This window comes from Pomacea canaliculata, linkage group LG6 (assembly GCF_003073045.1).
Source record: "Pomacea canaliculata isolate SZHN2017 linkage group LG6, ASM307304v1, whole genome shotgun sequence".
NCBI classification, from domain to species: domain Eukaryota; kingdom Metazoa; phylum Mollusca; class Gastropoda; order Architaenioglossa; family Ampullariidae; genus Pomacea; species Pomacea canaliculata.
Window position 1 is genome coordinate 14,539,463 of NC_037595.1, and position 14,937 is coordinate 14,554,399.

The 14,937-nt window shown below is 36.8% G+C and overlaps 1 protein-coding gene across 4 annotated transcripts in view; it reads right to left on the reverse strand.

The window, feature by feature from the left end:
- Positions 1 to 14,937, reverse strand: part of LOC112566441 (syntaxin-binding protein 5-like) — a 42,334-nt gene that overhangs the window by 13,789 nt on the left and 13,608 nt on the right. The window contains exons 17-25 of one of the 4 annotated variants that reach the window (XM_025242643.1): positions 13,133 to 13,281; positions 12,908 to 12,996; positions 11,732 to 11,841; positions 6,637 to 6,781; positions 2,802 to 2,921; positions 1,830 to 1,955; positions 1,394 to 1,582; positions 1,021 to 1,121; positions 595 to 685 (exon numbers count right to left, since the gene is read on the reverse strand). In XM_025242643.1, the coding sequence (XP_025098428.1) occupies positions 595 to 685; positions 1,021 to 1,121; positions 1,394 to 1,582; positions 1,830 to 1,955; positions 2,802 to 2,921; positions 6,637 to 6,781; positions 11,732 to 11,841; positions 12,908 to 12,996; positions 13,133 to 13,281 (1,120 nt within the window). Of the gene's footprint in view, positions 1 to 594; positions 686 to 1,020; positions 1,122 to 1,393; positions 1,583 to 1,829; positions 1,956 to 2,801; positions 2,922 to 6,636; positions 6,782 to 7,563; positions 8,624 to 11,731; positions 11,842 to 12,907; positions 12,997 to 13,132; positions 13,282 to 14,937 lie in introns of all 4 variants that reach the window. The other 3 variants (XM_025242642.1, XM_025242641.1, XM_025242644.1) reach the window with 3 other exon arrangements.

The window sequence follows — 14,937 nt, forward strand, 5'->3', positions numbered from 1 at the left end:
GATAGATAGATGATCACACTCTTGTAGTTTCATATGATAACATTTCTTATTATTAACAAGATTACTCAACATTTTTCCAGTATTCTCTTATGTCACTAACCTTATTCTCTGGAGTCATTATACCGTTAAATCTACATTGACCCCCTTTACTGCCGGAATGCAGCAAGACCTCATATTGTTCTCCCTTCTACATCTTTCTTACCGTTTTGTGATCTTATTCTACATCTTTGTTCCTATTTTGTTAACTTGTTCTACCTCTTTGCTATTATTTTGTGATCTTGTTCTGCGCAATGAGTCTGCCTTTGGCTGAGATATTACACTTTATCAATTCCCACTTATTATTTTTATTACTTTCTTCACAGTGGACATGCAACAAATACTCGGAGTTTGAATATAGCCTCATGAAGCTGGCTAACAGTTGATATTGTTTATATATTAACACCACCACACAAGATAGCTGCAGGTCTGAGAGAAAGCAAAAGTGTCAAAAACTGAGGGTGAATGCAGCATACTAAGAATGGAGATGAATGGCCATGCACTCATGTCTGCTCGTATAAAAATTGTACTTGTAGAAAGGAACAACGCATCAATCACCTTTCAAAGCCACAATTTCTGCTCGAACCACAAAGGATGTCTCTGTGATTTTCACTTTGTATGCACATGTCTGAGAAGGAAGAGACATCACCTGTAAACAAAAACACACTTTAAGTCCTTCGGCACATGAGCCACAAGAGAAAGCTGGACAATGACACAGTGAAACGAAGACTTGATAACAAGGTTCTTGAAGTTATATCTTGAATGAATTATAATAGCCTCTTCTCACTTTAAATAACAGCTACAAGAAGTAACCAAAGTCACTACCTTTACTCTTGATAAATTCCTGCAAGTTGCTGATGAATTGCAATAATTTTTTTTTAAATTTCATGGCATGCATCAAATAGTCACATAATAAATGCAAATAACAATAAAAATAGTCAACATTCACTCAATACACAGAATACAACAATCACTAAATCTTACCCGAGCCTGCTTTTCAGAGCATATGATGACAAACTGCCTGTCTGCAACTTCTGTTGATGATGTTGGCGAGATCTTAGGTTTAGTTGAGACAGATAATTGTCCTGCAAAGCAAAATAATTCAATCACATATTTATACAGATGCAGTTGCTTCTAGTTGTATTTTTTAGACTTTAGTTTAGCAGCATTACTATTTAAACACCAGCTCCAGTATTTGTGCTCTCATAAGCAGTAACAGCTTCAGGGAAAGTCTTAAATTTAGATAATTTTTTATATTTCATGATAGCACAATAAAATTTACTGCTTTTTTTTCTAATCGAGCAAGCACTGCCAATGAAGAAGCAGTGAACTTGTGAAAATAATGTCTTTGACTTACGTGGTGTCTTGAGGGACTTGTCATCTCGCAGATCTCTGACATCACGTCCATAAACTGCTATTCCTGATACAGTGCCACCCCCACCAGTACCCCCCTCCTTCCAGTAGTCAAACATTGTTGGGATGAGAATTCCATTACAATCAAGAAATGACATACCCACAATAGAACCTTTCAAACGAAATATTGTCCCTGAAAGAAATAAAAACACAAGAAAGAAATTACAGTCTTCATCTAACCTATATCAACCATGTGAGGGGCAAACATAAAACTTGACAGCTCATGAATCAAAGATAATATTTTGGAAAAGAAGCTCTTACAGTAAATCAGCACAAGAATTAACGAAAAAAACCCAGCTGCATTTACTTTAAGTGAGAGAACAATGTAATGTTCTAAGTGTTAAAAAAAAAAGTCAGGAACAGCAAATTATCTTCCTCACCACTAGGAGAAACAATGACAGGCTGCTGCAAACGTTGATCACCATTCAAACCTGGCAGGTTGAGGTTGATGACAATTACTGAGCCTAGACTGGTCCCCACCCATAAGCAAGGGCACGTCAGATTGTCTGCAAAGGCATTTAGGGTTGGTTTCAACAGACAGAAGACATCATTTAGTAGTAAACATTCAATACAGTTTCTAAATGACAGTATTTACTTTGTCATTCCCCAATCTCAGTGAATAAGACAAATACTATTGAAGTTCAACATTTTTAATTGGGAGCAGAAGGAAAACAAATTACAATATCATTGTCTTAAAGAGATACATTTAATTAATGTATGCTACTTCTGTCTCTGACTAGACAGTGCTTGATGAAATATAAACATATCCATACAATACTAAGGCATCCAGCCTTTGACCTCTTTCTGGCATTTGAGAATACCAATGTCTGAAGGTTGGTATCTCCTGCCAAATGCTGTTTAGATTTTTTTGTAGTTTGTGTATCGTAATAAACTAAACAGAGTTGTCTGCAAGACAAAAATGATAACGTGGATAGCATTTAAAGACTGATATAGCATTGGTGTACTGGTCCAAAAGCACATTTTCAGAACATTATACAAGCCTGACCGCATAATATACAGATGATATAAAGATGATTGCACAAGTAAAGAATCAGGAAGTGTCTTCTAAAATAACCTGCCATGATGCTTAAAATACCCAGCAACTAGAACAATTTCCTGAGACACGCCATGTTAAATTGTTGTGGCATAGTCTAGGATTATGTGAAAGCTTTGTGGTTTATTCTAGCAGCCTACATGATTTTTGTTGTTTGCGAACTTTTAGACTGACGCCTTAAACACTGGATACTTCAATGGTACTCTGCTGTTAAAATTCTCCTGGTTACAACAAATTTTTCGTAGACCTTTTCTTCCTTTTACTCATCGTCACTGCACATGAAGAGACAGGTTCTTACCTGTTTTGCGTGTGTAGGAATCAGCGAAGACTAGACACTGGATGGCCTCACGGGTAACATTATCAAGACTATTTATGCTGGAACTGCGTGAGCGAGAGAAGGATGAGCCATCATTTCTATCTGTTCCATGGAGGCAAAGCAAGATGAAGAACATATTAGCATGAAGTTACCTAACATATACAAAAACCAAAATAACCAGCTCAGCTGCACCATCTAAACTGATCAAGAAGCAAAGAAATCAAGAATCCAAAAATGTACTTAACAGTAATAATAGAAGTAGAGTACAATTACACTCTTTGCCTATTTGTGATGTGACCTATTCAAACCAAAGAAACAAAACTCAGTTGAAAGATGTTAGCTGGTCATTATCAGATGTTCCACTTTTCAGTTTTGTAAATTACTCATTTGTTTGATCTTTTTGCTTCAAACCCTTTTTATAAAGCTGTTAAAAAAACAACTGAGCTAAATCAATTCAACATCAGTTTAAGACAATGATAGACAAGACAAGATGCCTATGATACTTGCATCTATAATAATAATACTCATCTCAACAAAAATAATGTGAAAAAAGCAACACAAAGCACAAAACTGCACAATGCTATCCACAAGTTCCCTCATTTAATTCCTAAGCAGCAAAGGAGCGTCCTTGACTGGCAATAAACAAAAAGATGCTATCCTAACTTTAACCCTATCATGATTTCAGGCTGAAAACTTTCTTTCCGCTACACAATCTCGGTCAATAAATAAAACTATGTTGTTAAGAACAGTTTTTATTCAGTCTGTTACAACTACGCACAATTTTCTCCATGAAACATTGGTGTTCGTCAAATGAATACAGCTAAAACTTAACTTCCACACCACCACCTTGGTTCCAGTTCACACATATTGGAATGGGAACTGGTGTTTTATGCTGAGCCAGCAACTAAGGCTACAGCATAGCAAAGCAGATGACTCTGTAAACAGGTGCAACATGCAGAGAAAGAGCATGCCCAGTAAAAGTTCTGAACCCACACCCCCAATTATCACCATCTTGGTCACACTTGAACATTACAATACCAGACCACCCATTGCAAAAGGAAGTAAATAAAATGATAATTTGTCAAATGGCAGAAGCATTTCATATACTTCACCAAAAAAACAAACTACAGAGTGCAATTCACTTTAAAGCTATTTAACTGAAGGACAAATAAAACCCAAATTCTTTAAAAGATGTTATGGCAGAGGAGAAATAACTGTTACTTTAATTCTTTATTTTAATTATCTTCAACAATAATGAGTCAATTGAACAGTGATATGCAAAACTTGATTTAAAAATGTCATATTTAAATGTTAAAGTTTTGAAATATATGCTTAGTTGCCGGATTGAGCAAATGGCAGAAAAAGAGTTTTAAGATTGACAGAATCATCAAAAGGAAAGTAAGAAAAACTATAATATAGCAGTCAAAGTGCAGAAGGGTTGTTACAAAAGAAACGTACAAACGTTATCAGTTAGGGAAAGACGGAGGATTGCTGTTTACCCCATAGAGACATTTGATCTCAGAAGATAGTGATAATAGGCAGGAATAGTCAATCTCAGATTTCCCCTGCCATGAACTTAGTACAACTTCCTACTGACCACAGCATTATCAAATCTAGATACTCATTCTGCTTTATCCAGCAATATTTGCCTTAAAATACACTGCCTCATTTAAGCAGTGTATATTTCACCACTAACACACTCTTAACATATTTTTATGTCAGACACTTACAAGTAGTGTTCTCTTTTACTGCACACATCTTGAACAAAAAGATAGATAAAAAAGCAGTGCCAAGTTAACATCGCACATCATTTAAATACATGAGATGTTAACCTGACAATGCCTGCAAAAAATAAAAAGGGTGTATGTTGTGAAGCTAGAGCATAATTTGAACAACTGTGATATAAGGTCACAGGACAAGAGATGACATTCATTACACATGCTCTCTCTCTCTCAAACACACACATATAGAACACACATAATATGAACATACAAAAGTATATACATGTGTACATAAAAGAACACACTATAATATTAGAGGGAGGCATGCATGGACACATCCATGCAAACACACATCTATGTACATGCAATATAAGCAATTACATGCAGGGACACTTTCATGCACATTCACCCAAACATATGCACAAACAACTGCTGAGACTTGCTAATTCTTATACACATGCCTTTTCCTGCAGGTGTACCCACACACAATAAACAAGAGAAAATTGCCCAGGAACTATTTCAACGTGAATTATTCAGCCTGCATATGCATCTAAAAGGCTAGTTGATGTCAACAGTTAAAAACAATTATCTGGGAAATCATTTTAAGTTCTAAAACTATTCTTACTCATAAATGATAAGAAGTTAAGAAATAATCATGCAGCTCATTGCTTATCCTAAATTATCTAAATATGAATTTGCTTTAGGAAGATTGCTTTAAAAAATACCATTAAAAGCTCTGAAAGCTTAAAAGATATTTAACCGGAAAGTTAACTGTCACCATTTCAACAATCTCACTTCCATTCAGAAACCTTTAGAATACACAATTTAAGATGCATTTTAGTAATCTCTTCTTGAAGGAAGGACAAAAAGCTCATTAACACAATTATACCAGTGTTCAAAGAGAGGGATGTAGGGATATTTGATAATGGATTGACAATGACACCATAAGGAGCAGGCACCCAAGAGAAAAACCACACATACTTGAAAAAAAAAAAAAATGCTGAATAAGTCAGGATTCTGCTAGACAGAATGAATCTAATGGCTTGCCAGTAACTTTGGAAAAAGACACCAGTAGGTGATAAACATGAATGTCATCAAATGTTCTTCTGAATTTTGCTTGAGGGACAGGAGATGGTGTGGATGCAGACAGGCTGCAAGAGAGGCAAGGACATCATACAAGAATGCCTATTGCTAAGAGGCCTTGTTAAGTGCATTCCACCCATTTATTACACAAATGGTTTCTCCTGAAAGAGAATTCATAAAAGCACTAGCTGAAAGAATATGATCTTACTATATGCTTATGTATGGTGAAAGGGGGATGTTCACCACAAGTGTTACCAATGTTGCTCTATTCTTGGTGCACATGGTAACTTTATAGACAAAAAAAAAAAAATCATGCTACCATACTATAGTCTTTCTCTGCATGCTAGTATTCTGCATTCACACTTTAATTTGGCTACACATTATGCGGTGTAGATTCTTCAGAAACTTTACTATTCCCTATTCTGTGGGTTCACATGTCACAAGGTAAAAGGCATGACTAACATGTCAATAGTATCAAACAGACAAAAATATTTAAATTTCAAACGTTTCTTTTTCCTAAAGCTACTCAACAAAACAGGTTGTTATACCTTGGATGTATGAACAGACACTTAACTCTCTTTTGGATAATACCAAAGCAACAAAATAACAAAAAACTATTGTTAGTAACATTTATGAACTGGACACCGCAACCTTTTTTTGTAGCATCATTATTCGTATGTAAGAAGCAATGGTGGTCGGGGGGAGTGGCTGAAATATAACCCTGTTATATTTCTAAAGCACATTCTACTTCCTTAACTTAGAGAAATAACCAGTCCCAAGCTGTCTGTTACAGAGTGGAATGCACATGTACAACACCAAAGCTGCATTATAGACAACAATATAGCAAACAGAATGTGGACCAGCCACAGAAACCCATGATTTGGGAACATGGAGATAGTACAGTAAGAGACAGAAAGACAGTACTGAGCTAGAGATATAAAATAAGACCAAGGCTCAGAGAAAAACAATGAGCACAGGGAAGATATGGGACAGAAAGAAGCCTTCATCTGCACCTCCACCATTCCATTCGTCCACAGAAGCCAAGCTCTGGACCTTGCGAATTTTGCGGGTGGTACCTTGCGACTTCGTCCATTTCAACTCTGGAGCATGTTGTTTCTTTTGCTTTAAGCTTGTTGGACTCAAACACAGACCGTTTATCTAAACAAAAACCAAGGGAGAAAACTAAAGAGATGGGATCCCACTAGTTGAATCTTGTAAAAACACCAAATCTGCTTCAGCCAATACAAGAAACTGAAAGAGATGACGTGGGTTGAATATGCAAAATGACTATAGCAAGCTAGAAAAATTACTGACCCACACCACTGACTCCTACCAACTGAACACTAAACAAAAAAAGCTAGAAATAAATACCATTTGAAATTTTAAAAAATTGCTAAAAAAACCCCTACTGCTTTAGCACAACTTTCTTTTTTTTTCTTTAAAAAAGCACAAAAATGTGGACAAAATCAATGATACTCGTGACTCAATACAGGGACATTATTGTTTTCTGCCATTATCTCCCTTCACATGGCAAGAGACTACCAGTCCTTGAGTGAATTAATCATGAAAGAACAGTCAATGTTCACACTGTTCAGCATTGAATAAAAATAAATCCTATTTTTAAAAAAATTGTCAATAAAACAGAAAACAATTTTTTGCCCCTCATACAAGTCAAGGTATCAGAGATTCTTAGAAAGTCTCACGCGGTTCAGATTGCAAAAGTTTTAGTGCATTTGAAGCACTCACCCTGAAAGAGATGGAAGTCAGTTAAGGCATTAAAGTGATCTGTTACCATGCACAAAGACAAGTATTCTGACAATATGAAAATCAGCGCACTATGTGGTAGTACAAATGGAATAATTCCAATCTTGCAAACAAGAAAGAATTAAAGAGCAAACAAGAAAACAAGAAAAGTGTGGTGGCATCTTCTATATACATACCCCCTTTCCTCAACTGGCACATCTCAGCCACACTCATTCTTCGAACAGTAGGTTTTGACTGGTTTTCTTCACTGAGATCTATCACTTTTATTATCTTCTCTTTCATCATTTTAGATCTCTCTCTGGTCACTCTTGCTTCTGCATCACCTTCAATTTCAAGAGTTTTGGACTTAGCACCTAAAGATGAGCGGATCTTAACACTAAATCTGTGTAAAAAACTTTTACTGTGCTGGGTGTCGGCCTGTTCAGCAGGTCTGCTCTTCCTGTGAGTTGCTGCATCCAATTCATCATCACTGGTGCTTGCTGGAGTAGAATAGTCTGCTTGTTTGCTGTAGTCCCCTGAAAATTCTCTGTTATCAGGGTGTTTATTTCTGGGACTGCTTGATCTTGACGTTGAATTTCTTCCATCCTCTGCCGAGCTATGCCGTGGGCTGAGCTCACTGGCTTCCCCTGCTCTCTCTAGTCTTTGTTCCTCTGTCTGTCTGTTTCTGGTGATGGAACTATTATCTTTGGCATTTTGGAGTTTCTTGTGATCATGTAATGCAATGGACAGTTTACACTGATGATTCACGTCTGGATCAGAAGATGACCGCCGCATGTTTGGATTTTTTTTATGGCGAGGCTTAGCTCTTAATGTGACTACATTGTCCGAGTGAGCTTCATCTGCCCTAGTTTTACCATCCATGGCATCTGAACTGACACTGCCAGTACTGCTGCTTTTCTGAACCACATGTGCTGCATTTTGCACAGACAGAGTCAAGGGATTAGGGACATGCTCAGCACATGTATCAACCATCAAGCCTATAGCCGCCACTATAGAAGCAGGGTTATTGTTTGCATCACCTTCTGCTGGAGGATGAGTTGGACTTTTGATGGGGACAAACACATTATCATCATGTTCCTGATCAGGAGATGCTGGTGAAGTCAGAATCTGCTGGACAGAAGTGTCTGTGGACTGGCTCTCCCCAACTGACAGAAGTTCTTTGGCACGTTTACGTTTTGTCCGTGGAGGGATTAAGGGAGGAGGGACCTTTGACACAGGACTTTGAACACAGGGCAACTGAAAACATTCAGAAAGCAGAAACACAAACGGGATTCAACACACAAAACAAACGGAACGGCCATCATCTCTTGACTGCTGTTTAGCACAAATTATGGGCAAAAACTAAACAGACACAGAATGGTGCTCTTAAAAAAAGTTCACATGCAGAATAAGAACAAAAGTCTGAAATGTTAAGCAAAACCAAAGGAAAAATGTTATAACATTGTTTGTAAATTAAAGAAATGAGAAATTTCATACTTGCTGTGAATTAAAATGAAAGGAAAAAAACCTAAGCCCTCATCATAGATGAATGCAATGATTTTTTTAAGTGAAAGTTACCTTCAATTTATAACCTCATCTAGCTTTTTATGTTTTGTATAGGTTTTTATGATTCTGAATACATCTGGATGTATTTTTATAAAATAACTAAAAGTACATGCATGCTCATTCATGTACATACATACACATTCACATTCTTCCTCCTACAGACCCATTCATATAGGAGAAAGAAGCCTTCATGTCAAACATTTTGATGCACATTTGTCTGGGATTAAACACAATTTCACACACAAACATAGCATCCAGCATGATCCAATTTATATTTTCTTTGCACTTTTATATTTGCATAGAAAGCAATTACTAGCAAAAAATTTTAAATGATGGCACTAGTGTGAGAATTTTTATCTCTACATGATGATAAAATTATTTGGTATATGGCGAAAGTTGCTTTTCTGGAAATGCTGTAAATGATATCAGTGCCAGAATCACATCCAGGTCAGAAGTCGTGGGCAAAACACCAAACACAGCCACTGCTAAGGAACTTGGGTTATCATAGGGAAGTTATACTTCGATAATTGACTCTGATGCAGCCTTAAAATGTCTATCTACAGATTGTATGGGAATATATCACATTTAACATGATTGTATGACAGCCTGTTTTTTTGTAACTGAAAAAAAATCACCAACAAATGACTATGCAAAATACTATCGTTGAGCATACTACTAAAAGGTTCCTCTTGTTTAACAACTTGATAGCAAACCAAAAATATGTACTACTACTACTACTAGCCAACAATAAGCATTTTTCTTAGATTATATCATCCAAATATTAGTGGTAAATTGTTGACAGGTGATGTGTTGATGCTGTAACACATCTAAATCTCTATAAAAGTCAAATGCCATGAACATAGCACTAATCAACCAATAATGATTCACTCAAAATTTATCTTAAAAACTGAACTTTAAAGCATATCAGGCCTCACAATTTTACAGGTTGTTCCAAAACTAAAAAGAGCAGTTAAATGTTGATGCCATATGGTAACTGTTGTAATATGCAGAATCTAAAAGTATATATAAGCAAAATATATAAGCAAAAGCAACACCAATCAACATCCTTAAAATGTTATCCAGGAAGGACAACAAGAAAGACATATCTGATGTGAAACAAATTAGCACTATCAAAATATCTACCATCACCTGCCAATGAAAACACTCTCCTAGAGTTTATTAAATGTTTTAAAAAAGTGAAGAACCAAAACAGATGTAAAATGGGCTGCTAGAACTTGGGGCAAATATGACATGTCTTCCTTGCTGCTACACATACAAAAATACAGAAATAGTACAACAGAAAATAAAACTAAATTGTTGTAAGCATGGAGATGCAGCAGCAGTTTCTAATGTCTTTACTAAAAATCCACCACTAGAATCTTGCAGATCCATTCCATGCTCCATCCCTTTGGGCCACTTCTATTATCCACAGCTTGAACCAAGTTTTGAAGTTCAGTCAAAGCAGTCCAGTCTCTCTTCCAACGATATTTTGAAGATTAGTTTCCTACTAATGCCCCCTGCATTTCTTGTCATCATTTTAAAATACTTGTTGGGAAAATAACTGGAAATGCTTTAATTGTTAAAGAGCAATATTTTTCTCTAGGTTTTCCTAGATTGCACAATGAATTAATTTAAATATGAACCCACAGGAACACAAGAGCTGCTACAAGAAAAATAAAGATAACAGACTACTTAGGACTTTCTTTATAACTATACTTTAAAGGTTTGCTGGCCTGTTTGAATCAAGTAGAAATCATCTTGTACCTTCAATGAGATGAATTCCTCAGTTATCCATTGTAATGTAAACAAATATAATTACCACACAAAAGGTGTCAAATTAAGAACCATTCATCAGGGCTTCTGCTTACGCAAAAAATTGTGTACAGTACGCATTAAAAGTTCAGAGGACCCCGTAAATTTTCGTCAATGGGGTCCCCTTCAAATTTGCGCGAAGAACAGGGACCCCTTAAAAATCTGAAGGGGTCCCTGGGACCCCAAAGAATTTAACCTTAGCAGAAGCCCTGCATTCATGTTTCATATCTTTATATCTAAATATATTTAATCATTATCGGCTGTTGAAAGTGTATGATTTTATTTTTAATTTGTATTCTGACCTAATTTTACTTATGGTTTTCAAATCTATTCGTTTGCCACATTTAACTAACACTTTCTACAGCAAATAAAAGGTTTACATTTACAGAATTGTTTAGATTAATGAAAGAAATGCTTTCAGTTAACTGAGAATCTTTTTCTTAGTTGCAGTTTATATAGGTTTTGAAAACCATGTACAGCTGTGCCAGTCAGAATTGGAAAACTGAATGGGTTAAATATCAAACTGATGCTAAAACATACTTTTACCTGCCTGTTAACCAGGAACACTTCTCTAGCAAGAACCAAGTGGCTCATGTTTCAAGATTTCCCTTAGGTGCATTTAACTTATCATAGGCAATGATCATGTGCACTATATATTAATTCCACGACACATGTCAAGGACATGACTAAAGAAGCGGTTAAAAGTTTTTTCCAATTATACAAATGCAAATGCAGACACAGTGAATCTGAAGCAGATTTTTGTAATTTTATGTAATTACATAAACTAAAAAAAAGGGGAGATATCTGTTGATGTGTGTGTGCATGGGTGGGGGGAGGAGGAGGAATAGAACACTTTTAAAATACTGGAACATACTCTTTAGCTAGAGATATGGGTTAACTTGTAAGATTAGTTTTTGTAACACTCCTTCCCAGGTTAGCATACATGATCATGCTGTCAAAAGAGAAGAAATTGCATCAGGGACTCACCTGATCTGTTGTTGGAGATTTCCCCTCCTCTGAGCCTTGACTGACTCCTTCACCAGAAGGCTTCTTGGTGCGTGGTGATCGTGGTGCTCTTTGATAGGGGTCCATTGAGCCTGGATAAGGAAACTTTTGACTTTTATTATGTGAGACATATGACTAAACACATAAACTATCCAACAGAAACTGATGTAAGGCGTGTAATTTTATACAAGTTCAGCAATAACAGTCTCAACTAAACTACACCACCTTAAACTTATTAGCAAAGGAATGACACAGTAAATGATCTTTAGATTCAGCAATAGTACCACAAATGAGTTTGAGTTGCATGGGATGTTCAATTCTACACAAATATTCTTACAACTACAGGTATGTTGTGCTGTTGCTGGAGCTCTGACAAAAGTTCATGGACTATAACTTCTACATGGGAAGTAACTGTTACTTGTAAAAGCCTAATCATTGTCCTACAAGTTCCTTACTTTGGAATTTAAAATTTTTAATTTAAAAATCCTTCTATAGCTCATATGTTGTTTGTTCTTCTGTCCGTCAGATGTTCCATGTCTCATTCTTGTTCTTAAGCATTTAAGAATTAAAAATTTTTAATTTAAAAATTTAGCACAGATTTCTGATTAATCTCAAATTTCTTTGAGGTGAAGAAAACGAAACATGTCCATGTAGGTCAAAGGTTTACATTTTCAAAAGTTCTGTGTGGAAAAGTTGTCAGAATTATTAATTTATCTCATTCTGTAGTAACCTTCATTCACTTCTGAACAATTTCAGCTGCTATTAGTGATTTATCTACTACGTATCTTTCTTTAAAAAATACCTAGTTTATACTCTGAAAAACCCCCGAAACACATTTTAAAAAAGAAGTTTCAAAAGTAATGTATAGATTTTTGAAAAGAACATGTTATAGCCTAAAGTTAAAATAGCCTTTGTTAACTTGATTGTTAAAACACATTTATAAATAGTTCTTGTGACAAGTTATTTTTTAACAAGTGAACAACCAAAATCTTAAAAACAAGCAGGAATTAAAGTTGAGACCATTTCATATCTTGTAAGACAAGTAAATTGATAAAAAAAAATGCTCTTAACAACAAGTTAATATGACAACCAGACGGAAATAATTCTCTCAATTTTCTCTCCTTCTTAACTAGAAAGCAAGATCGAATTGCTCCTTACCATACAAATCAGGTGTGCCAAGATTCAGCAAACATGTCTTTTGGACAAAATCAACAATGGCAAGACCTGATTCATTGCCAAAGGCCATCCTGAAGAAGAAAATTGGGACATTACTCATCAACATCACAATAAAATGAATAGAAACAGAAAAGGTAAATGTTAGACCATCTGAATGTAAGTCCATGTCTAAGGTGTAGGACGTACAGGGTGAACAGTTGTACTCACAGGCCATAGGATGAGTTGAGTGACATGACAGTTATGCTTCCTGGTGGCTCGCCCTCTATAAAGCAGAGTATACACACCAAGTCTGCCTGATAACCTGCTGTCCACTTGCGAGACCCAGGTCGCACTTTCACCAAGGTATGCTGTTCTACCTATAACAAAGTAAAATCCAGATCTATGAATAATGGATCTATTAGACATACAACATACTATTTCTCTGAACTTCTCTTCCCTTACATCCCAGCTAGACAACTCCGCTCTTCGTCTGATGACCGTCTCCTATTTCTGTCACTAGAACACACGGTGACAGGACTTTAGTTACTGTGCAAAAAAAAAACAATGGCACTCTCTTCCTTTTCATATCCACCACCTACCCACCATTGAATCCTTTAAATGTGCACTGAAAGCGCACCTCTTTCTTAAACATTACTCTTAACACCACTTCCCACAATGCTAGTCCTTTTTCACACCATTTCCCCCTTATCTGCTTATTGCTACTTCCCTGTTTGTCTTCCTTTCGCAAAATCACGATACTCAGTTCTTGTTACTTGGTTCCTCTTCGCATTTTCTGTATGTCTTTATTCATCATCAGTACTGTTCTTTATCCTTCTATAGCTCATATGTTGTTTGTTCTTCTGTCCATCAGATGTTACCCGTGTCTCATTCTTGTTCTTAAGCACTAAGAGCATGCTCTTTATGAGTGTGAGTATGCATTATACAAATTTTGCATTTATTTATTATTATTATACAGCTCCACGCAGAAGCCTTGCCAAATCCTCTCCCCTCACATCCTTCAAACTTTTGCTGTAGACAAGATTGAGCAAAGGACTCAGTGGATGGTCACCCACCTCATGATTTCATTAACAAAAAACAAGCTACAGTAATGCCAAATGAGAGACAAGTCAAATGTATTTATGAGTGGTTCAAAAAAGATTATAAAAACATCAGATAAATAACATTTTTGGTAGATCTGGAGTCCATCCATGAAAGGTCAACTGCATGGCTGTGTGACATGCAGCATGCAGCCTGCCCGAGGCCTTGCACAGGTCTACCTGCAGGGCTATGCACAGGCAATGAATGGGGTAAAGGTGAGTGTGACAAGCTGCCTGCTGGGGTCAAACAATAGGGCCCTGGCAAGGCAAGAAGGCACCAGGTAAGGCCATGGATCACCTGTGCAGTCCTGGGAAAGGAAGAGGTTGGGGAAAAAGACTACAGAGGAGACCCAGGCTGAGGGCTGGGCTCCATCTGGAACAGAGTTTTTCCTGGTGAAAGCCCCTATACTGGTTCTTGGATGGGAGCTTGCCCACTAGGTCAGGATCCACCAACTCCAACAGAGAACCAAAGAGACAGAGTTCCTCTGCAGTCTGGCAATCCAAACTGGCCAACCAAAATGTGTACAGGGTCTGTTGTTGGTTAAGAATGATGTGGCAGGTGTCCCAAGCCATGGGCAGTTGCCACTCACGTGGGACAGCAGTACATGGAAGCACGGGTGAGGAGCATGAATCTGTGAAAAGTCCACCCACAGCTGCATTGCCACAATGTGACATGTGCAGTGCATCAACTAGTCATTTGTGGAGGGAGGAAAGCCTAGAATTGCACATAAGCAACCGGGATCAAAGGTCTCAAAGTAACAAGAAAGCATGTAATAAACCAGCTGAAGGTCTGAAGCAGAATTTTGAAAATAAGGAGACAGACCCAGCCCCTTTTCAAGATGTAGTGACGTAACAAATCCATTCAGCATGCTTGCAAAAGATAAAGCATTTCTGGCTGTTTAGACTTACCATTAGCCCTATCTAAAATAAGGTATT